The sequence below is a fragment of the Amblyraja radiata genome, chromosome 8 (assembly GCF_010909765.2).
Source record: "Amblyraja radiata isolate CabotCenter1 chromosome 8, sAmbRad1.1.pri, whole genome shotgun sequence".
Taxonomy (NCBI): Eukaryota; Metazoa; Chordata; class Chondrichthyes; order Rajiformes; family Rajidae; genus Amblyraja; species Amblyraja radiata.
Window position 1 is genome coordinate 60,600,378 of NC_045963.1, and position 22,412 is coordinate 60,622,789.

The 22,412-nt window shown below is 39.9% G+C and overlaps 1 protein-coding gene across 3 annotated transcripts in view; it reads right to left on the reverse strand.

The window, feature by feature from the left end:
• The window catches only part of col12a1 (collagen type XII alpha 1 chain), a 235,328-nt gene that overhangs the window by 132,345 nt on the left and 80,571 nt on the right, over positions 1-22,412 (reverse strand). For all 3 annotated transcript variants that reach the window (XM_033026046.1, XM_033026047.1, XM_033026048.1), the window contains 7 exons: positions 17,945-18,094; positions 17,723-17,842; positions 15,526-15,690; positions 14,700-14,846; positions 10,244-10,383; positions 6,511-6,640; positions 4,164-4,309 (listed from right to left, as the gene is read on the reverse strand). In XM_033026046.1, the coding sequence (XP_032881937.1) occupies positions 4,164-4,309; positions 6,511-6,640; positions 10,244-10,383; positions 14,700-14,846; positions 15,526-15,690; positions 17,723-17,842; positions 17,945-18,094 (998 nt within the window). The remainder of the gene's footprint in view (positions 1-4,163; positions 4,310-6,510; positions 6,641-10,243; positions 10,384-14,699; positions 14,847-15,525; positions 15,691-17,722; positions 17,843-17,944; positions 18,095-22,412) is intronic.

The window sequence follows — 22,412 nt, forward strand, 5'->3', positions numbered from 1 at the left end:
TAAAATTGTACAAGGCATTGGTGAGGCCAATTCTGGAGTATGGTGTACAATTTTGGTCACCTAATTATAGGAAGGATGTCAGCAAAATAGAGAGAGTACAGAGGAGATTTACTAGAATGTTGCCTGGGTTTCAGCAACTAAGTTACAGAGAAAGGTTGAACAAGTTAGGTCTTTATTCTTTGGAGCGCACAAGGTTAAGGGGGGACTTGATGGAGGTCTTTAAAATGATGAGAGGGATAGAGAGAGTTGACGTGGATAAGCTTTTCCCATTGAGAGTAGGGACAATTCAAACAAGAGGACATGACTTGAGAATTAAGGGACAGAAGTTTAGGGGTAACATGAGGGGGAACTTCTTTACTCATAGAGAGGTACCTGTGTGGAATGAGCTTCCAGTGGAAGTGGTGGAGGCAGGTTCGATTTTATCATTTAAAAATAAATTGGATAGGTATATGGATGGGAAAGGAATGGAGGGTTATGGTCTGAGTGCAGGTAGATGGGACTAGGGAAAAATAAATGTTCGGCACAGACTTGAAGGGCCGAGATGGCCTGTTTTCCGTGCTGTAATTGTTATATGGTTATATGAGCCACTCAATGTTTATCAAAACATTACCAGCTATCAAAAGGGATGATTTGGAGATATAAGTGTTGTTTTTGGCTGCCTCTACTTTTCTAATTACATGCTTACTGCTTCAGCCTATGTATAATGGGAGAAAAATGACTTCCAATCTGGTTTGTGAAGATTTCCTAAAAGATATCAAATGTCCTCACTAGATCATTGAATTCTAGAATGGAAAAAAGTTCAGTGTAATATGGTTTTGCTTCGCAAGTCCCATAGCTTAGAATAGCCACTTCAAGAGCACTAAACTTATGAATGGATTTGAGTACATCAACTGGAACTGAAGTGTTACGTTAATTATAATGCTTGGGGTAGGAATTGAATCATTTGCTCAGCTTGATGTAAAAATCAAATCTAGTCTGGTGTAGTTTACCTATGCTTATTTGAATATCTTCAATAACATTTCTTATGTTATGGGCGAAAATGGTAAACTTTCCTTACGTCCTTTCCAAAAGATATCAATGGGTATAAGGAAGGAATAGGAATCACTATTGAAATAAAGGCTTGGCCATTATTACATTGAATTGTTCAGCAGGATTGAATGGCCTACTCCTCCAGTTTTTTTTCCCCATTGTTTCTGTCCTTTATAGGTCAGTATAGTGTAGAACCACATAAGTCATTGAGAGATTGTAAAGTGGGATTAGTGTAATCATATGCTTGTTAGTCAGCATGAAATCAGTGGGCTGAAACAGTCTGTTTCCATATGGCATGACTGTACAATTAACACTGGTAAATGCTGAGATTGAAGGAAACTATCTTCCTGTTGTAGCTCCACACACCACTTCACCAGTAGAGCAGCAATAGAATTCATCATACTCTTTTCAGAACCTTTGGAAATTAGCAGAGGAGACTGGAGCACATTGACATGACTGAGTTTCAGGAAAGAAAAGCTTTTGTAAAGAATGGTCTTGGAGGTTGCATGTTGACTATAACGTTGCTCAACCACAGCGCCTTAAAGCAATGCTGCAATCCATTTGTGTCACCCTTTGCAAATTTTTTGGCATGGATTACATATACACAAACACAAGATGGTTTAGACCTTCCACAAGCCTTAATTTGTCAAGCCGTTTTAAATACAAGCTGATGTTTTCAATCAACAAAAGACTGTATTGGATCAGCCAATTATACAATAATCTTAACATTAATCAAACAAATGAATAACTTTCTAAGCCTGTCATTTATTCAAAACTGAAAGCATTGGGTTAAAAAATAAAGAATTGAAGAGATAAAGCAAGCAAAATGAACTGCTATGTAAGAAAATAATGGTTACATTATTCGACGTGTCCCAGAAGCCTAAACCAATAAACTAGTGAAATTGCTACATTCCAATATATATTGAATTTAATTTAAACAATCTAGAAGCTGCTAGTTTGTTGTAAACGTTCAAACGTTCTGTAATTTCCTCCAGAGAAGAAAGGCTGTCATTCTAACCAAGTCAGTCTTGCTTGCAACTGAAAGCTACAAAGTGCTGAAATAACTCAGCTGACCAGGCAACATCTGGATGAATAGGATAGGTGACATTTCTATCCTTTTCCTCCAGAGATGCTACCTGACCCATTGAGTAACTCCAGCACTTTGTGCCTATCTTTGGTATAAACCCATCTGCAGTTCTTTGGTTGTACAATTTTGTTTACAACTGACTCTGGTCAGATGCTGATGTGATTAACATTTAACTGCTTCTTACAGCCAGAAATGTTTACCAGCACCAACATGTGTGTGAGCAATTAAGGGATTAGCAATAAATGTTAGCCTTGGAATGTTGGAATAAAGGCTGACATTTTGGGAATCAACAATATGCTGTTTCTTACCTCATGTACAAACAAATAAGGGGATTTAGCGAATCAGAGAAAAAAATAATTCTCTGAATGACAGTTAAAAGAAATAAGTTTAAATAGAAAGTAGACAAATCTCCCGGTCCTGGTCCGATATATCTGAGGACACTGTGGGAAGCTAGAGAGGAAATTGCAGGAGCCTTGGTTGATATTTACGATTCGTCATAAAATACAGACAAAGTGCTGGAGGGTGGCAAATGTGCCACTATTTAAGAAGGGCTGCAGGAAAAAGATTGGGAACAATAGGGCAGTGAGCTTAACATCTGTGGTCAGAAAGTTACCAGGGCGTATTCTGAGGGATAGGATATACATATATTTAGATAAGGGTTGGATAGGGCTGAGGGATAGGATATACATATATTTAGATATTTGGACAAGGGTTGATTAAGGATAGTCAGCATAGTTTTGTACGTGGGAGGTCGTGTCTCATGAATCTGTGGCGTCATTGAAGATGTAACCAAAAGGAATGATGAAGGCAGAGCTGCAAACATTGTATATATAAGGATTTCAGCAAGGAGTTCCACATTGTAGCCTGTCCTGGAAGGGGAGATCCCATAGGATCCAAGGAGAGAAACTGAATGGATAGAAAATTGGCCATGGAAGGAAGCAGAGGGTGGCGGTGGCAGGAGGTCTGTGACTAGTGGTGTACCTCGGTTTGGTGCAGGGTCCATTGATGTTTGTCATCTATATCAATGATTAGGATAGAACGTACATGGCATGATTAGCAAATTTGCAGATGACACAAAAAGCAGGGGTGGGGAGGGGGGGGGGGGGGGGGGGGGGGGGGGGGATAATAGATAATGAAGTTGGCTATCAAAAATTGCAACAGGATCTTAATGGGTGGTTAGTCGGCTGAGAAATGGTTGATAGAATTTAATACAGAGAAATGTGAGGTGTTGCGTTTTGGGAAGACTAACCTGGGCAGGGCCTACACAACGAATGGTAGGGCTCTGAGGAGTGTTGTAGAGCAGGGGGATCCAGGAGTACAGGTACATAGATCATTAAAAGTGGCATCACAGGTAGATAGGGTTGTCTAAAAGGCTTTTGACAAATTGGGCTTCATCAGTTAGAGTATCGAGTATAAAATGTTGCAGTTAGATAAGGTATTGGCGAGGCTGCATATAGAGTATTATGTTCAGTTCTGGGCACCATGTTATAGGAAAGATCTTGTCAAACTGGAAAAGATGCAGAGAAGCTTTAAAGGATGTTGCCAGGACTCAAGGGCCTGAGCTATAGGGAGAGGATGAGCAGGCTAGGACTCTATTCCTTGGAGTACAGGAGAATGAGGGGAGATCTTATAGAGGCATACACAATCATGAGAGGAATAGATCAGGTAGACACACAAAGTATTTTTCCCAGAATCTCGGGGAATCAAGAAGAAGAGGACATGGGCTTAAGGTGAGGGTGGAAAGATTATAACAGGAACCTAAGAGAAAATAACCTTTTCACACAAAGGGTGGTGGGTGTATGGAACGAGCTGCCAGAGGAGGTAGTTGAGGCAGGTACCATTGCAATGTTTAAGAAACATTTAGACAGATACATAGATAGGACAGGTTTAGAGGGATATGGCAGGTGGGACTAGTGTAGCTGGGACATGTTGGTCAGTGTGGGTAGGTTGGGCTGACGGGCCTGTTTCCACGCTATATAACGTTATGATTAAAACTGGCACTTGCTGCTGAAGAATCCAGTTATTTTGCTTAAGCGTTTTCCAATACCTTTTTCTTTTCAGCAGACAGGGCAGCATCAATTGGTGCATAAAGTAGAGTATACCCAGTGGCTCCACTCACGGGATCCCATCTGACCTTCATCGTGGTTGGAGTAATGTCATAGGCATTAATTTCCGTCACAGAAGGGATGGACACTGCCAAAAAAAATTTGAAAAATTACAATCAGGCAAACATCTGAAAATTTTGATTTTTTAGCTCATTAAAGTGAAGATATCTGGGAATTATACCCACTTCGGACACCTATGGCCAATTTATTTCTGTAACCAAAAGGGAATCACTATCTGCCAGGCAAAAACCATTACAATAAGACCAAGGAACTGAAACTCATGGGCAGGTGGCTACTTTGAGTATAACCATGAAAGCAAGCTTCCTCTACACCCTCCAACAATGCAGCTCAATTACGGCTCTGAACTGCAACCCTGGCTGTTCTCAACATCAGGTGTCAGTTCTTTGCAAACTGGTGTTGAAATCAGTCTGAAAACCAAAATCAGGACCTGACGACCATACAATATCTCCAGACTCACAACATTTTAAAGACATTTGAAAAAGACAAAGGCATTTTGATAGGTTAATGGATTGGAAATGTTTAGAAGGATATGGGCAAATGCAGGCAGGTGGGACTAATGCAGATGAGACATCTTGGTCATGGTGGGCAAGTTGGACTGAAGGGCCTGTTTCCATGCTGCATGACTAAGACTCCATGACTGAATTGACGAGACAAGCAATGTCCTTGGCTGTTGATCCATGCACTGAACATCTTATGAAGGTGTTGAGTTGAACATCTAACAGCTCTCATGACCAAAAAAACAATAACTTTAATAATGTATTTGCATCGACTATTAAAAGGCAGACAAGAGAGTTGTTTGGAGAGTGAGTAAATATGCTCATTCCTGAAAGGTTATTCACCACCACTGCCTGGTAAGCCCTGCAGATGACTCAAAAAAGTGTGTGCTGGAAATAGATAGTCTGTAAAGGAATGTAAATGTATGAAGTACCAAAATTATGCCAGAATGTGAGATTGGATTTGGAAGGAACATCCTAAAAGCAGAACATTAATTAGGCAGTGCAAAGTTTTTAAGTGTTGGTATTCAAAGAGGTGCAATGATCCTGGCACCAAATATGCAGAAAATTGGCAGACAGATAACAGGGGCTAATTTGGAAGGTACATGGAACATTGGCCTTCATTACAAGAAAAACGAAGCATAATAGCAACTGTGCAATGAATTGGTGAGATCATACCTGGAGTGCAATTTTATTTTATTAAAGAACGGTTATAACTACTTAGGAGACAGTTCAAAGAATGGTCATTAGATTACTTTCCCGTGGAAGGAAGGAACTCTCTTATAAGAAAACTTTAGACTAAGTGGGACCCGTTCCCCAATGCAATATTCCACCACTCACCCGTTCCCCCAATGCAACCCACCCCCCCAACACAATATTGCACCACTCACGCATAGCCCCCAACTGAGCAAGCACGGCTCATTTCCCCTTATCGCCCAGGAATTCTTCCCCCTCCTCTTCACCCTCCCTCTTCTTTCCACTCTCTACTTCCCCTCCCCAATCCTTCCCTCACCTCTCCCTCCCTCTCCTTTCGTCTACCCTCAGTCACTCCCTCCCTCCCTCCCTCAATAACACTTCTCCCCTCCCCCATCCTATCCCTCTATCCTCCACTCCTCACCTCCCCTATCCCCCCACGATCCCTGATCTTCCCCACTGCCCTCCTCTCCCTCTATTCCCCTCTCCCTACCTTCCCCACTCCCCCCCCTCCTCTCCCTCTTTTCCCCCTCCTCCCCCAGTCTCCTCACCTCCCCCACTTTCCCCCTCTCTACCTCTTCCCCTCCCTCAATCTCCCCCACCCTCCATCCTCAGGATCTTTCCCCTCTCCTCCTACCCTCCCCACCTCTCCCTCTCCTTTCACCAATCCTCAGTAACTCCCTCCCACCCTCCATCCATAAAAAGCAGCATCTGCAGTTCCTTCCTCCACAGGTAATTCATTGTTAGCAGTGGTTTAGATCCCGTTGACTTGACGATTGAACCAGTTTGCATCGCGCACGTGTGTGTGTGTGTGTGTGTGTGTGTTACTCAAACTCCATTTTTAAGATTTTTAAGCCTCGATAACTTTTACAATACACCACCGATCAGAACAAAGCTTGTTGCACTCGCAGCACAGAAGAACGGTGAGTAACCAGGCAAAACATCGTAGTGCTGTCACGTACCGTTCATGCGCAAATAGAAAAAACGCGCAAGATCAGAGTTTTAGTTATGTACAGATAGATTGTATAGTTTGGGTCTATACTCCATGGGAATAAAAGAAGGAATAAAGTAGTTGACTCACATGTCATCTCAGCTCCCTCAAGTGGTTCACTGACTTCACCTTCCAACAATCCGTACACTTTAACCACGTATTCCGTGTCAGGTTGCAGATTCATTAACACCGTAGTCTTGGTTCTTCCACTAACTAGAACCTAAAAAAGCATGTTGCCACATCACTGTACAAATGGAAAAACAAAAGAGCCCGACCAATGCATAGACAGGATAAAGGCTGTATAATTCATCAAGCCCATTCCACACAGAGCTACTTTTTTGAATTTGTCTAACATGATATTAATAACCAATACATCTGCATGGAATTCTTGTGTCTGCAGTTTTTTTTTAATGAAACTATTTGAAATGTGGATTAGTGCCTTGAAAGAAATTTCAAAAGATTGTGCTAATGTGTTATTTATTGATGTTAGGCAGTTTGGAGTTGACTACTAAAGAAGCTGCCCAAAAGGTTCATTTCCTGAAAGCTCCACAGACATTTCTCTCAATGCTTCTGAGCAATGGAGGGAACTTCCAGTTTATCTCTCCAACCCCCAGCTGCAATGAATTATTTATGTTGTTATCTGATAGCTACTGCCACATAAAAATGATTATGCTTGATTACAGCAAAGGGCCTTTGGACAAATGTTGTTTGTGTTGGTATTGACCTTTGGTTCCCACAGCCCAAGTCTCTGAAAGGCACATAATTTCATTGTTCCAGTTCATATCTGGCGCAAATGACAAATAAAACATTATTGACTGCATATGCTCTATCTCTGCTGCAATATAACGTGGATGGGAGAGTGCTATGAGGAAAGGAGCTTAATAATGGTGAAAACTCATATGGGGTAGAACTGTTGCATCATGAACTGAATACTTAGCCTATTATCATAATAATATCATAATGTGATTAATAGTCTGCAGAGCATTTGCAGAAGTTCTTTTCAAGTCAAGTCAAGTTTATTCGTCACATACACATATGAGATATACAGTGAAATGAAAAGTGGCAATGCTCGCGGACATTGTGCAAAAAACAAACAAACTACAAACAGAATGGAACAGAATGAGGAAACGTATGAGGAATTATGAGGAATTTATGAGGAAATGTATGAATTCAATCAATACTCTGTGTACCGCGGGTGGTGGATCTCAGACCTTACATCATCTCGAAATTGCGATGTGGACTCAAAATGTCTGCAAATTAAATGGACAGGTTGAGTGATCAAAAAGGTGACAAATAAAATAAAATTAGGACAATTGTGATGCTAAATTATCTGAGTGAAATATAAAATCTGACACAACTTGATAAGGGAGATGTAAGAAGTTATTTCAAGTGGGAGAGTATCTGGGACTAGGTAGCATAGACTCAAGATATGAGCTTTCCTCTCATGGATGGTTGTAAATTTTCTCTAGCTTAGAGAATTGGATGCCGGAATACTCAGTATATATTTAAGGCTTAAGTAGATTTTTAAACCACAAGGGATCATGAACAATGGGGATTAGGCAGTAAAATGAACTCCAGCCAACCATGGATTTTATTGAATGGCGTTAACGGCTGAAGGAACCAGATGGCCCACTACAACTTCTATTATGCTCATTTTTATTTCTTTGTAATTTCCCACTACAAGTATTCGAGTTGGTTCCACTTTGCTCACACTTCCAGTTGCATTAATAATAAAAATAGAATAAGCTGGCAAAGTTCAACACTCAGGCAGCGTTTTAATGAAGGGTCGTCGACCTGAAACGTTAACTCTTTTTCTCTCCCCATTGATGCTGCCCAACCTGCTGAGTTTTTCCAGCACTCTTCTGGTTTTATTTCAGACTTCCAACCTGCATTTCTTTTGATTTGAAAATCCCATTAACTTCAGCATTTAATTGTGATAGAAAATGGAGATGATCTGGATTGTAAATTACAATATCAAAACAGATCACTCAATAGCCCAGTGAGTTGAAGCAGAATATGCATTTTGGACACACCATAGAGGAACTTTCCTACTGCAATGGTCCTAAGAGCAGAATATTGCCTGGAGGAGTGTTGTTGAAAATGAGGGGAGACTTGGTAATGAGTGTTGCCTGGTAATTTATCCAGCGGGGAATATGGAACTTCTACATCTATATCCCAGCATAGACTCTCAACATGCATTACTCGGTCTGTAGACCCAACTTCCATAACGCTCGCTAGTATTTGAGACTGAAATATTGTTACAAATTTCAAATTATTACCCTTTTCCTCGTTTTAACTCTAGGCATGCACACAAAGGAATATAAATGTTAAAAAAAACATTTTAATCCACAACTGATCCAAGCATGACCTCTTATTTGTTAAACTTTCATTGCCTTCAACTGATGCCAATTGCCTGTCGAAATCCAATTTTATGTTTATTTCCTTAACTCTTGAAATAGATGTGTTTAATGGACAGATATTTATTTACTTGCTAAAGGATGTGAGCATCACTGCATTAAATACCCATTTCATTTAACCCAATTCATAATTTCAATTTGTTTGGCCATGCAGATCTAATCCCAGTCCCATTCTTAATAATCCCAGGATAGCAATTGTCCAAGAGGTCCAGAACTTGCAGTCGCTAGTTGCCTGCATTCACCTCTGCCCTCTGATGAAGCGTGATAGCAGTTCTCCTACCCTAAATTGAGACATGGTAGTGTTGTGGGTGATTCAACTAATGCACAGATCGATCCATGTGTAAATTGGGCATTTTCCCTATGCCCACATGAATTCTTCCTTGCAATTATGATTTTCCTCCCGTAGCCCAGAGAGGTTGCTAGATAACTGGCCACTGCAGATGACCCCGAATGAGTAGGTTACATGGAAATAATGGGCAAGAATGGGATTGATGTGATAGCTCTGAAAGCAGGCACAGACATAATGGACCAAATGGCCATCATAACAAAATATAAGATGAAAGTATGAGATTAGAGCACTCTTTAGAAGGTTCAAAAGTCATAGTGTGTCAGCAGGTGAGGGCTGCAGTATAACACCATCCTATAAGCCACACAAATATCGAGTGTTCCATTCAGGCCACAGCTCTTGGTTCAAATGAAACCATTGAATGTGTTGAAATATTATTCCTAAAATTCAGAAACACTAAAATAATTAACATCGATTGACCTTAACAGCAAATCACAGCAAATCCCCTTGAATTACTGCTCTGGCACTCAGTCCAACCTGATTCCACACTACAAGCACATCATCTCTGAACTCCCACTCAAATGCTGATGGTTTTACATATGCAGACAGTAGATGCATCTGGAACATCTGCACACATAGAAGCACGGACGTTGCTGCCAGTTTTGCGGATTGCCATCAGCCAACAACAACAATTTTATTTATATTACCACCCAAAATCTGAGCCCTCCTCACTGCAGTGTGGTTCATACTGACCAGCAGCATTTTTCCTTGCATTTATATTAATTCTTTATTTATTTATTTATGAACAAAATTTGTTTTGAAATATATATATATATATATATAATAGAAGAAAACAGTGCAAAGTTCTTTACATTTTCAGTATTGGTCTATATATATTCAGTGTTCACTGGTTGCATACACAATAGTGTTCGCACATCTCTGTTTTGTACATAGCACAATTGCCTTTCCTGTTGCCATTCTGTTGTTTAAATTTCAGTTACTTTGGCGGGATTCAAGTTAAGTATGTCATATTAATAACCCAGTCCTTTAGTTACTGGTCAGGTAAGTTAATTATTATGCTATAAAACCCACACAATGTGCGTGGAAGGAAGCCACTCACCTCTTCAGTTTCGCCTCCACTCACTGGGTAGTATTCCACTCTGTATCTATCCACACTTGAGTCGGAGTGATCCCATGTTACACGGAAGGAATCATGGGTTGCCTCAGAAGTCACCAGGTTTCTGGGTGGATCCACGCTACCTAAAACATTAGATATTAACACGTGTCAGACATGCTCCAGTACTGCCATTCTACCTACCTCATGGATTTCCTTGCTCTATTGATGGATCCTTCCAAAAATTGCCTCTGCTTGCCAAACAATCACAATAGCACTTCTGGACATGCAACATTAGGAAGGACGACAGCGGTAGGTTATGGAACATCGTCACCTGCGAGTTCTCCTCCTAATTATGCACCATCCAACTTATAATGTATCAGTATTCTTATGTTGTCACCCAGACAAATCATTGGAGATCCCTGGGCAAAACCCCATGGAACTACCTTGTTACTCAAACAGTTCAAAGTGAATGTTCACTTCCATCTTGCTAAGGGTTTGAATGGATATTAAACAATATCCTTACCAGTTACCACATCGATGAAAATGAACTTTATCACCAACACCCATTCAATTATGACATAATTTCCAAGATTTTATTTTAAATATATTTTTCACACTGATGATCTTGGTCAAAAGAATATGCTGGGTTTATTACTAACATATTGGGATAGCTCCTTAAATATATCTCTAGATTTATGGAGCTTGGGTCTTTCAAACCCTCTTTGTAGTTCATTCCGGTACAGACATCGAATCATGGGAAATTCTTTGTGATTTTCTCAAGCATTTTGCAAATTGTATGATGCAAATTTTCAGTCCCTCTTTAGAGGCAGCTCTCATTTTCACTTTGCATATTTCTCCTTCTGCTCTTTGAAGTGATGAACATCATCGTTGGAGAATGGACCAGTTCCCACAATATTGCCATATGTCAATGCTAATTACTATCATGGTCGACACAATATGTGGAATCAGCAGTGCACTGCCCACTCTACATTAGTACACCAAGCATTCTCAGGAAAAAATCCAGCAGCTTTCATCAGTTTTTCCAAGCCCTTCTCTCTTTTCATGATATGGTGAAATAGAATGTCAATATTGTCCTCTCCCACCTCAACTTCCATCTACATCAGCCCCAGGGCTAAACTAGCCTTTTGTAACCACGCAGCTCCTAAGCTCCTCATGGTAACATTGCCCTGGTCATATGTCAATAAATTTGAGACAACATATGACTCAATATTTAGATAGGTACATGTCGAGAGATTTAGAGCGATAGGGGCCAAATACAGACAGATAGGACCAGGTCAGCTGTGAAACCTGTTTGCAATGGATGAGTTCGGCCAAAAGGCCTGTTTCTGTGCTGTGTGACTCTATGATTCCATGACTCTAATAGCTTGAATATAGAGCAAAATAGAATAATATATACAGAACATTATGCCTGTAACCATGCCTGTTAAATGAATGACAGTGATCCTAATTTGACTGATGTGAAGCTGAAGGGCCTGATACATCATGTATCCTTTTACTGAATGTCCATGGGCCCAATGGAAATTATGAACAGGAAGAAGCCATTTGTCCCCTTGAGCCTGCTTCCACCCTTCAATCTTTATGGCTGATATGAGTGCAATCAGAACTCTACATTCCTTCACCTCCATGCTTATCAAGGATCCATCAACCTCCGCCATCAAAATATTTAAAGACTCCCATTTCCTCCAACCTTTAAGGAAACGAGGTCGAAAACCGCACAAACCCCAAGAGGAAGCATGTAAACTCATTGTTGTCTGGACTGGGTGAATACTATATTTTTAACGTGATCTCAGGTTCCACAAGCGGAAACATCCTCTCAATATCAACCCTGTGCAGGAGTCAAATGTACATTGGGTCTCCAATGTGTTTCCAATTTCCACTGAAGTCCAGAATTATCTAACATTCAAACTGCAGCTCGGAACACTTAGCTAGCTGGCAGCCTGTTCTGGCCTCTTAGGCTGTGATTTAAGACTTGAAATTGAACAGAAGCAGGAAGCCAATGAATTGGCTTCTGTAAAAAAAAAAATGGAGCCCCACTTGAAGAGCACAGGTGCAGGTTCTGGCACCCGCCCACTTTCTTTCCCCTCCTCCACCCACCTCCCCCTTTGGTTTCCCCAGAGGAAACCAGCACTCTGTGCTCACACAGGGATTCTGATGTAGTCCAGTCTGCAAACTGCTTTTAATACAGGTAACTTAAGACGAGCAGTAAATCCTGCCATGGAAATCGTGAAGTAACAAGATTCTGCTTTCCCATCAGATAATTCAACAATGTTCCTCTCAGAAGCTGGACTTTAATCCATGAAGATGCAGATATGGCACGGATAACAGGCTTAAAAGCTTCTAAATGCAACACAGATATTTTTTTTATGGATGTCAGTCAGGATAAAATATGGCAGACTGCAGCTTCTGTTTTTGAAGACATTTCGTCAGCATTAATATCCAATGAGATCATCGCATAAAGACAGAAGCAAAAAAAATCTTTAAAAAACAGCATTCTCTCCATTGGCATCGTTCCACTTGAGGAAGAAGCCCAGCACAGGGCACACTAGTGGCAGAGCTGGTAGAGGTGCTGCCTTGCAGCTCCAACGACAGGGGTTGAATCATGACCTTGACTGCGGTGGGAAATTTGCCCATATGTACACGTTAGCTTCCATAGTTTCCATCTGCATTCCAAAGACATGGTTGGTTTATTAGTCACTGTAAATTGCTTTTAGTATGCAACTGAGTGATAGAATCTGTGGGAAGTTAATGGGAAAGTCTAGAGAATGAGATATGATTGGTATATTGGGTACTCAATGTACGGTGCAGACATGAGGGGCCAAAGGGCCTGTTTCTGTTCTGTAGGACTCTATAATCTGGGTTGGCATCACAATGTAGCACTGAAAGGAGAATGCACTAAGCAATGTTTCAAATGAGTCATTGAACTGAAAACCCCATCAGCTCCCTCAGGTCTTATTAAAGTTCCCAAGGCATTTTCAGATGCATTCTTTATAATGGCCAGGGAAAGAGTTATTCATCAAGTAAAGCAGATTATCTGATTCTGCTCTTGAGAACTTGATTGCCACTTTCAAGACATTTCAATACTGACTAATTCATAAATGAAAATGTGTTGTTGTTGCCCTGGAGCTGCGATAAATGCCAAATTAATTGAATTTATTTCTGCATTTCCCTTCGGAAGTATGAAATTAAAAATATATGTCTCCATCCAGGGGAATGTTTGCTTTATTTGTTCCTTCTGAATTAACTGGGCATCCATATCTTCTCAATACCAATTCAGCCTTTGTGGCACTTAACCTCCTGATTCACCATTATTATTTTAATCTTCATTTAGATGTTGCACAAACGACTATAACTAAGGCAAAGGGTGAAGGCAAATATTGCAATAGAAGATTACGTAGAATGAAAGTCTCAGTGAACCGGCGACTTGCATGGGTAATGCTACATTTCACTTCCATTTCATCTCCTCAATCCAATATGGAGATTTGGAAATGCACACTGCACACACACACAGTCCTCAAGATAGAGAGGAACATCATTTTCACATGGGTGAAAATCCAAGTAAATTGTATGTACAGTAACAGGGGTGTTGTGAATCAGTTAGTTGAAGAAACTGGCAACATTAGAATTATTATCTTTCCCCAAGGACAATAATCCTGACTTTTAATGGGGGTGTCCAATTTATATGGGGTTTTGATAAAATGGAATGGTAGTCGTACAAGAGAAGGGACAGTACTTGACTTCATCTTCGGAAATTAAACCATGTAGGTAGTGGAAATGTCAATTAGGGAATACTACAGAAATTATCACCATAATTCTCTGACTCATTGGTAGTGTTGGTTTGTTTATACAACTTAGTTGTGAGTATTGGGAAGCTGATATTGATTGAATTGATTGAAAGAAACAGCATGAATCAGGCCTTTCGGCCAAACAAGTCCATGATGACCATTGTTCACTCCTTCACACTATTACTATGTTATCCCACTTTCATATCCATTCCCTACACACTAGGGGCATTTTACAGAGGGAAATTCACCTGCAACCCTGCATGTCCTTGGGATGTGAGAGGAAGCCAGAGCATCAAGAGGAAATCTATGCGGTCACAGAGAGAATGTAAAAACTCCACGTAAACAGCACCCAAGGTCAGGATTAAACCCTGGTTTCGACCAACTACACCACTGTCACCCTGCCCCATTTGATATATTTGAAAAGCAATGGGAGATGGAAGACAATATAATTCAAAGCAAAAAGTTATTATGATCTTGAATGTTTTCTCTGCGAGGGTAATGGAAACAGTTTCAATGCAAACTTTCAGAAGATAGATGGATAAACATTCAAAAATTGAAAAAAAAAAGCTAAGCTATTAAGATATAGTCAAAAGATCCTTTGATATTACTGCCATGCACAAAGCCTATTAAATAAACGATTGAAAGATATTTCATACTTGGTCCTTTCACACTGTTGCAGAGGTTTATGCTGAGGTCCTCAACAATATCGACCAGCAATGCAAAATCAGCCACGTTGTACATGTGGATATTGTCTGGATCTGTTGCAACCTGTCTCAATTCAGCTTCATCAGCATTCTTAATACCTAGAAAATACATCAGAATCAGAAAAAAACAGCAAGTACTGATAAGTCCTGCACACTGACTTCAAAATCATCATTGCTGACTGAAAGCCATTCTGTTGTCTTTCCCTTCCTTGTACCACTGCAGTTCCTGTTAATCCATCTTTCATCTTGTCTATGTTACAGGCCGACTGTGTTATTTCTCCAAACTGCCCTCAAACTGGAATTCTCTACAGACACTCTCCCCGTTGCATCCTGTATCTTCTCATAGTTTGTCTTCACTTCCACACAGTCTCCCCCAGCCTATCCCTCAGAAATACTGTTAGCTGGGATTATGGGTTGATGGGCAGATTCTGTTACCCACCAATAATAGTAAAGTTATATCTAAAATTCTAAGGTTTAACTTAATTGTGTGAAAATTTAATAGCTATGTTATTGGACACACAATCAAGAAAATGAGTTTAAGTTCAAGCAGCTAGAGAATTTAATTCAGATTGCAAAAAATATGGAATTAAAGTGTCAGATTGACGTAATCAGTGGCATAAAATTGGAATTGGTCTGGTGAGAAGAGTATCATATTGATTGTTGAACTCAGAGATGGTTGACCTGTTATATATTCTGCGTGGCTTAATATGCCTAGAATGTCCAATTTATTTTCTGGCCCTTTCTCTGTGGTTCTGCGTTACTTGACAAGTTAACGTACCAACAGCGTAAAGTTCCACTCCAATGTTGCGCAGAGTATCAGAAGGACGGATAACGTCGTCTTGAGATTTGCCATCAGTAATGAGAATGCCAATCTTGCGTGCATTTGGTCGAGCACCTGCATCAGCCTTGAAGTTGTTTTGCAATATGTAGTTGAGAGCCATGCCTTTAAATAACGGTGAGAAGGAGTAACAGAAAATACAAATTATCTCAGACAATTTTATTGAGAATTAAATTGATAATAGACAAGGATCAAAATGAAAGCGCTTGTTCCTACTCCAAAGCATTTGATAACCAGCCAACCCACCCAATATATGGAGTCTAAAATTGTATGCAGATTCAGTAGAGAACTCATCCAAATAGAATCACCCACAATCCGGGATCGCACAAGCAGAAAGGTTGTCTACATGCTCCAATCTCATTCTACCCTCCTTCTTTTATGAGTAAACCAGTTCTGAATCCAAACTACCATCACCATGGATCCCATGTATCTTAATCTTCTGGATGAGCCTACTATGGCAGATTGTGTCAAATGCTTTACTAAAGTCCAAGTAGACAACATTTACAGCTCTACCCTCATCAATCACTTTGTCACCTCAAAAAACTCAATCATATTTGTAGGATATCCTGCCCATGATAAAGCCATACTGACAGTCCCTAATTAGCCCATTATTTTCAAATTTGAATCAATTCTATCCTTAAGAATCCTCTCCAATAGGTTCCGTACCGCTGACTTGAGGCTCACCGGCCTATAATTTGTAGCTTATACCTATTTCCCTTCTTAAACAAATGAACAACTTTAGCTGCTCTCCAGCCCACCAGGATCTTGCCTGTGGCTAGAGGAAAATTTGTCTCCTTGGAGAACTTAACCATTGTACTGGAATCAATAATTGTGTACTCTCCTCCCCAGATAATTGCATCCTTACTGCCCTTTGGGAGGTCATTATCTGATTCAGATGCATGGCTTGGGCCACTGGGGGGGGTCATGGATCAGACTGACTTGAGAGACAAGGGACAGGGCTGTCCAGAGGTTGGGTGAAGAGGCAACGCAGTTGTGTTATGGTTGCGGGAGGGATGGGGGCAGGCTGAAGATTGGGGGAACCAGGGGAAAACTTGGTAGCATCTAAATAGTGTTCAATATTTTCATTAATGGCAACTAAAGCAGAAAAGTTTCCTTCGGTACATTCCTAATTTATGACACAGGTTACCGTATTTCCCGGCAATGAAGACGCTATTTTTTTACCCAAAAATAGCGCACAAAAATTTACCTGCGTCTTGGTGGCCAAAGGTTAGGTTGTTAGCCAAGAAAGATAGACTTGGCTATTCCTCAGTACAGCAACATCAAGAACGATAGCCAAGGGATAGGGATAGCCAAGACTATCCCTCATTGCTGGCAGCTGATGGGAAGCAGCTGTAAAAGGACAGCACCACTGGGGGGGGGGGGGGGGGGCCGGGGAGGGAAGTAGTTCGGGTGGCTGCGAGCGGCCGCGGGACCGGACAGCGGAACCAGCCGCCACCTCAGCATCTTCTGCCTGCCCGCTCACGTCTGGCAGTGCTCTCCATCTGAACACCTCTCCTGCCGCTCGCCGGCCTTGCTCATGTCAGCCGCTTCCTGCAAAACCTTATATTCCGACTGCCAACGTGAGTAGGACATGGCCTCATTTGCTGCGCTGGGTGACACTGCAAGGCATTCACTGCCCAGTCCGTGTCTTTCAATGTAGTGACAGTGAGGGACCAGCTCAAGAGCAAAGATCATAGAGCAGAGTAGATCAGCGGGCGATGGATACAGGACAGCGGGCGGTGGAGCTTACTCCTGTGTCAGCGCGAGTAACCTCAATTTGTATTGTCATTCAATAAGATCACAACTGATTCAACTTGTCCTGGTGTGCTCCCGTTTTTCCCACCATCTCTCCACCTGCCGTCACCCCCCAACCCCCCACCGATTCAGTCATTCAGAATGGCAGAGATCTGGAAGCCTTGGGCAAATTGAATTGTTACTTTCTTAATTTAAATTTCAATTATTTTTTTTGAACGTGAGAAATTCAATGTCCCGCCATTCTTTTTTCAAAATTTAGCAACTCAAAATGGGGGTGCGTCTTCATTGCTGGGAAATACGGTAGCTACAAATCCAGTTGAATGCTAAGTAGATTTTGGGGAACTGTATGACCTATTCTCCTACATAACATTAAACAGCCTACCTGTTAGGGTGTTGCCACCTTTGTAAGGTAAATTGGACACAGCGTCCAGTAAGTTCTTCTTGTTCTTGTATTGATTAAGTCTCCACTCAGTCCTTGGATCTCCACTGTACTGTGCCAGTCCTTAACAAGCAGAAATATCAGTGATAAGTATTTTTTTTAAACTGGGAATATGAAACAACATGTCACACTGAAGCCTGGCCATCTCTTACAGTGAAAACTTACCGAACTGTACTCTTCTTGGACCAATCTCGAACACTTGGATCAACTTGGAGATGAAGTTTCTGATCTGACGGAAGTTTAATCGCCCGATACTCCACGAGCCATCCACAAGCAGCATGATATCCGCAGCTGCTGTTGTGGTACACTGCAGCCCTGTTGCCATTAGAAAACAGTTAGTCGAACGAACAAAATTTCAATCAAACTTTTAATCTCACTTTTACAAAGGGAATCTATATGTTAAGGGGCAATTCATTTTCTAGTTGTTTAATAATGAGACAAAACAAACAAAACCCATAATTTATGATTGAATACAGTAAAAGTTAAACTCAGGGTGAAGTTTCCTAGCAATACTCACCTTTGTGACCTTCCTCAGGTACCACTATATAAAAAACATCTCTGAACTCAAAAGAAACTTCATCGCAGGAGAAATTAATGAGGTGAAATTGCACATAGTGGGTTGAAAGACAATAGTTTTTTACAAATGTCATTATTTCACTCTGGAGTAATTAGCAGCAGAAGCAATTCAACCAATTGTATGTCTCGAACCGAGTCCAGTGTCACCCGATTGCCTCTTCCTTCCATAATTTTTCCTTATTCTCCAGACATTTGCTCTGAATATCTCACTATTTCAGTTATATTTTGAAGTCAACATATAAAACATTGCTCTCTATGTTCATTGGCATAATATACAGAGAAAAGTTAACAGCTTAATGGGACAATAGCCTCATGGCAGTTGCTTGACCAAACTTATTTTGTTTGAGGGGGAAAAGCCAGAGAACTCATGCATCTTTTTTTTGTTATAATGACATAATTGAGCAATGTTATGGTTCCATGTGGTTTACCACCTTTACATCGGTTATTCTTAAAAAAAAAGTTTGGCACAACTTTTGAATGAGGTTTGATTTCTCCTTGATACGATATTCCAAATGGAGAAAAATTAGCTACAAAACTGCATTCTAAAATTAGCAATATTTTCAAGTAAGCAAATTAACATGAAATCCAAGTTTTTTTCTATGGCTTAAAATGTATATATATGATTGAATCTTAGTATAAACACACCTGGATTACCATTTGTCACTTTATGTTGAATTAAGCGCAATAATCTCTGCATCAGATGGTATCCTATACTATTTAAAGAACACAAAGTTTCTGAAGATCCTTAGAATTCATGCACTTATTATACCCAATACCAAATCAAATGTTGTAAAGATACTGAAACAAAAGTCTGATGGAGAGATGATATTGAAAATCATACTTTCAACACCAGAAAATTAAATATCAAGTTAACACCCTTACAATAATGTTCAAGGTTTCATAATGAAGTAAAAGAATAATAAACTGAAAATAGTGCACATATTTTTAAATCTTTGTCATTTTACCTGTGTAACAATGTAATACAAGCCACTTCAGTGAGGCATAGTGAATACCAACATAAATAAAGAAAATGATAAAAATTAAACTGTAAAAATATCTGGCATGCCAAAGACCACAATACACAGGCGAGGGTTGCAAAAAATTGTTTATTTAAATTTGTTGAGTGCTTGCATGGGTCTGGACATAATTCAATTTCTCTTTTTGTAGATGTCATGAAAATCCACACAGGTGTTGGCTTTGTACCAAGCAATGACTCTTGGTCGATTTCTAGAAGAATCCATTTGCATGTTTCCTCCATGCTTGTTAAGGCTCCTGCTTTAAATGGGCAAAATAGAGTAAGCAGGCACACAGTTCTAGTTGCAGAAGTAAAATGTGAGGAGAAACGGGTGGAGCGGGATGGAAATCCTCCTCAATATAAATCTCCAAAATTGATATTTGAGGCAAAACCACAAATTATGCATTATTCAGATTGAGCTTTATAGATAAATCAATACGACTAATGATCATGAATGCAAAAATAGTCAGGCTCATTTTTGCATCAGCAATACACATATTAAAATATGTATGCAGAGAACTGGAAAGTAACTGCAGTTAAAGTGCAATGAAAGAAGATAAGAACTTCAGAAGTTCTCAAATGAACATTGAACACATTCAATTTTCTCTGTTTTTTTCAACTCAATTAAAGTAAAATAGATTAAATGTGTAACTGTAAATGGAACAATAAAAACTGCAAATATGCCAATTGGTATTGCTTCCATTCATGTAGAATGTATATTAATCAAATTTTACAAGCAAGGGAAGTAGTTATAGAGCCGACCAATGTTTGATAATCACTGTGGGAGAAATGATGGAAAATATCAATGGGATTAAACAAAGTCAAGATGGATTTACAAAAAGAAAATCATGAGAAATCAGCAAGAGTTTCATTGAGGAATTAGCTGGTACAATAGATAAGATATACAGGTAGTGCATTTGGATTGTCAGAAAGCCTTTTATGCAGTCCTACATTAGACATTATTGTGCAAAATTAAAATCCACAGAATTTGGAGCAATATTCTGATAAGGATTAAAAATTGGTTTTCAAACAGGGGAGTGTGAATTTTTCAGGGTGGCAGGCAGAGATTAATGAAGGGTTTGGTGCTTGGGCCCCAATTATTTACAACATATAATAATGACTTACATGAGGGTGTGGAATGCAGTATATTTTTAAGTTAGCTGACAACACAAAACTGTGATGAGAGGAGGGGCGAATGTGAAGTCTTTAAGGCAAAGTGAACAAGTTGAGTGAGTGGGCAAATAGGTGGCGGATGCAATGTATCATAGACAAAAGTGAAGTTATCCACTTTGGTCATAAAAACAAAATGTGGTCAATGAAGGGAATGGGAATATGGTAGAGAATCAGCCATATTGTATTGAACAGTCTATTCCTGCTCCTACTCTCTATTTCTATATTACAGCTACCTTCTTGAGAAAATATAACTGCATTGCTCTTAGGATAATCACAATGTGATTATTCTTGCTGCATCTGTGGGTTCAATATATTGATAAAAGGAACATTGCTTTATTTTCATGAAATGTATTGTAGTACACTTATACATTATGATTTATAATGTATTTTTTATCATTATATGTACTTAATCAATGCTGATGAGTTGGGATGAAGGGCCTGTTTTCGCCATATGACTCCATGAAGCTATGACAAAATTAATTTAATTATGTTAGCCAGTGGTACTCCATCCAAACTATTTTTGAACCCATTTTAAAATGTCACTTTTATATTCATTATACACTGCCTTCAACATTGTAAAAACAATCTTGAATGTATAATAAATATTTATTCAAATATAACTCATTTGCAGGGATTCACATCTGTATTAAAACAGGACATAGAAGAGTCTCATATGGTTGTCTGGGGTGGGAGATTGCAACCTTCACATGGTCCGCCCCGTTTCGACAAATGCAATCAACCTGGTTTGCACGATCAAATAAGATCAAATAGAACAAGTTGTCATACAACTTTAGGCTGTGCACGTCATACGCAAGAAGAAGAAGATATGGTTGTGTTAAATGCTCAGAAGAGAAAATTCATATCCTAGTCTACGAGAATTAAAATGCACCTACTCTTTATAACTATCACAATACTTGTAACTTATTACAAAATTCTTAAGGGGTTGGACAAGCTAGATGCAGGAAGATTATTCCCGATGTTGGGGAAGTCCAGAACTAGGGGGTCACAGTTTAAGGATAAGAGGGAACACTTTTAGGACCGAGATGAGGAAATCATTTTTTTACACAGAGAGTGGTGAATCTCTGGAATTCTCTGCCACAGAAGGTAGTTGAGGCCAGTTCATTGGCTATATTTAAGAGGAGTTAGATGTGGCTAAAGGGATCAGGGGTTATGGAGAGAAGGCAGGGATGGGATAATGAGTTGGATGATCAGCCATGATCATATCAAATGGCGGTGCAGGCTCGAAGGGCCGAATGGCCTACTCCTGTACCTATTTTCTATGTTTCCATGTTTCTATCACCTTTGGTGATATTTCCATGTTTATATATGAATGGCAACCAGGAATTCAGATAGCACTGCAGATAATATCTGTTGAAATATTAATACATCTTGGCTTGATGATTATTGTTGGCCTCTGTTATCTGCTCACCTCTGAGACTATCATTGTCTCCCGCTGGTCTCCTGGCAACCACAAAGATTGTGATTATCATTAATTAGGGCTCAGATTGGGAAAGGAAAGGCACTTCAAACCTTGTTCCTCCCTTGCCAATATCTCAGAGGGTGTTTGATGGAAAAATAAACTACTGGAAAGCGGCCAATGATTTATTTTATTTAACTATACTGAATGGATTCTTCTGGTAACCCAGAGGAGAGTAAAGTATCACATTCCAATATTAATCTCTCTGAAGTATCAAGCAGAGAGCTTGTAGTTTCTGCAGAGAGAAGAGCTTGACAATCTGTCTCTTTCTTCTATTCCTGCAGTCCCTTTGGATTAAGGTGATGGAGGTTCCACGGGCAGCCTCAGTACTGTTCTGGGGTTATGTTTGACATTGCATCAAGTGACCTGGCGATCATCAAATGCAGTTCTGG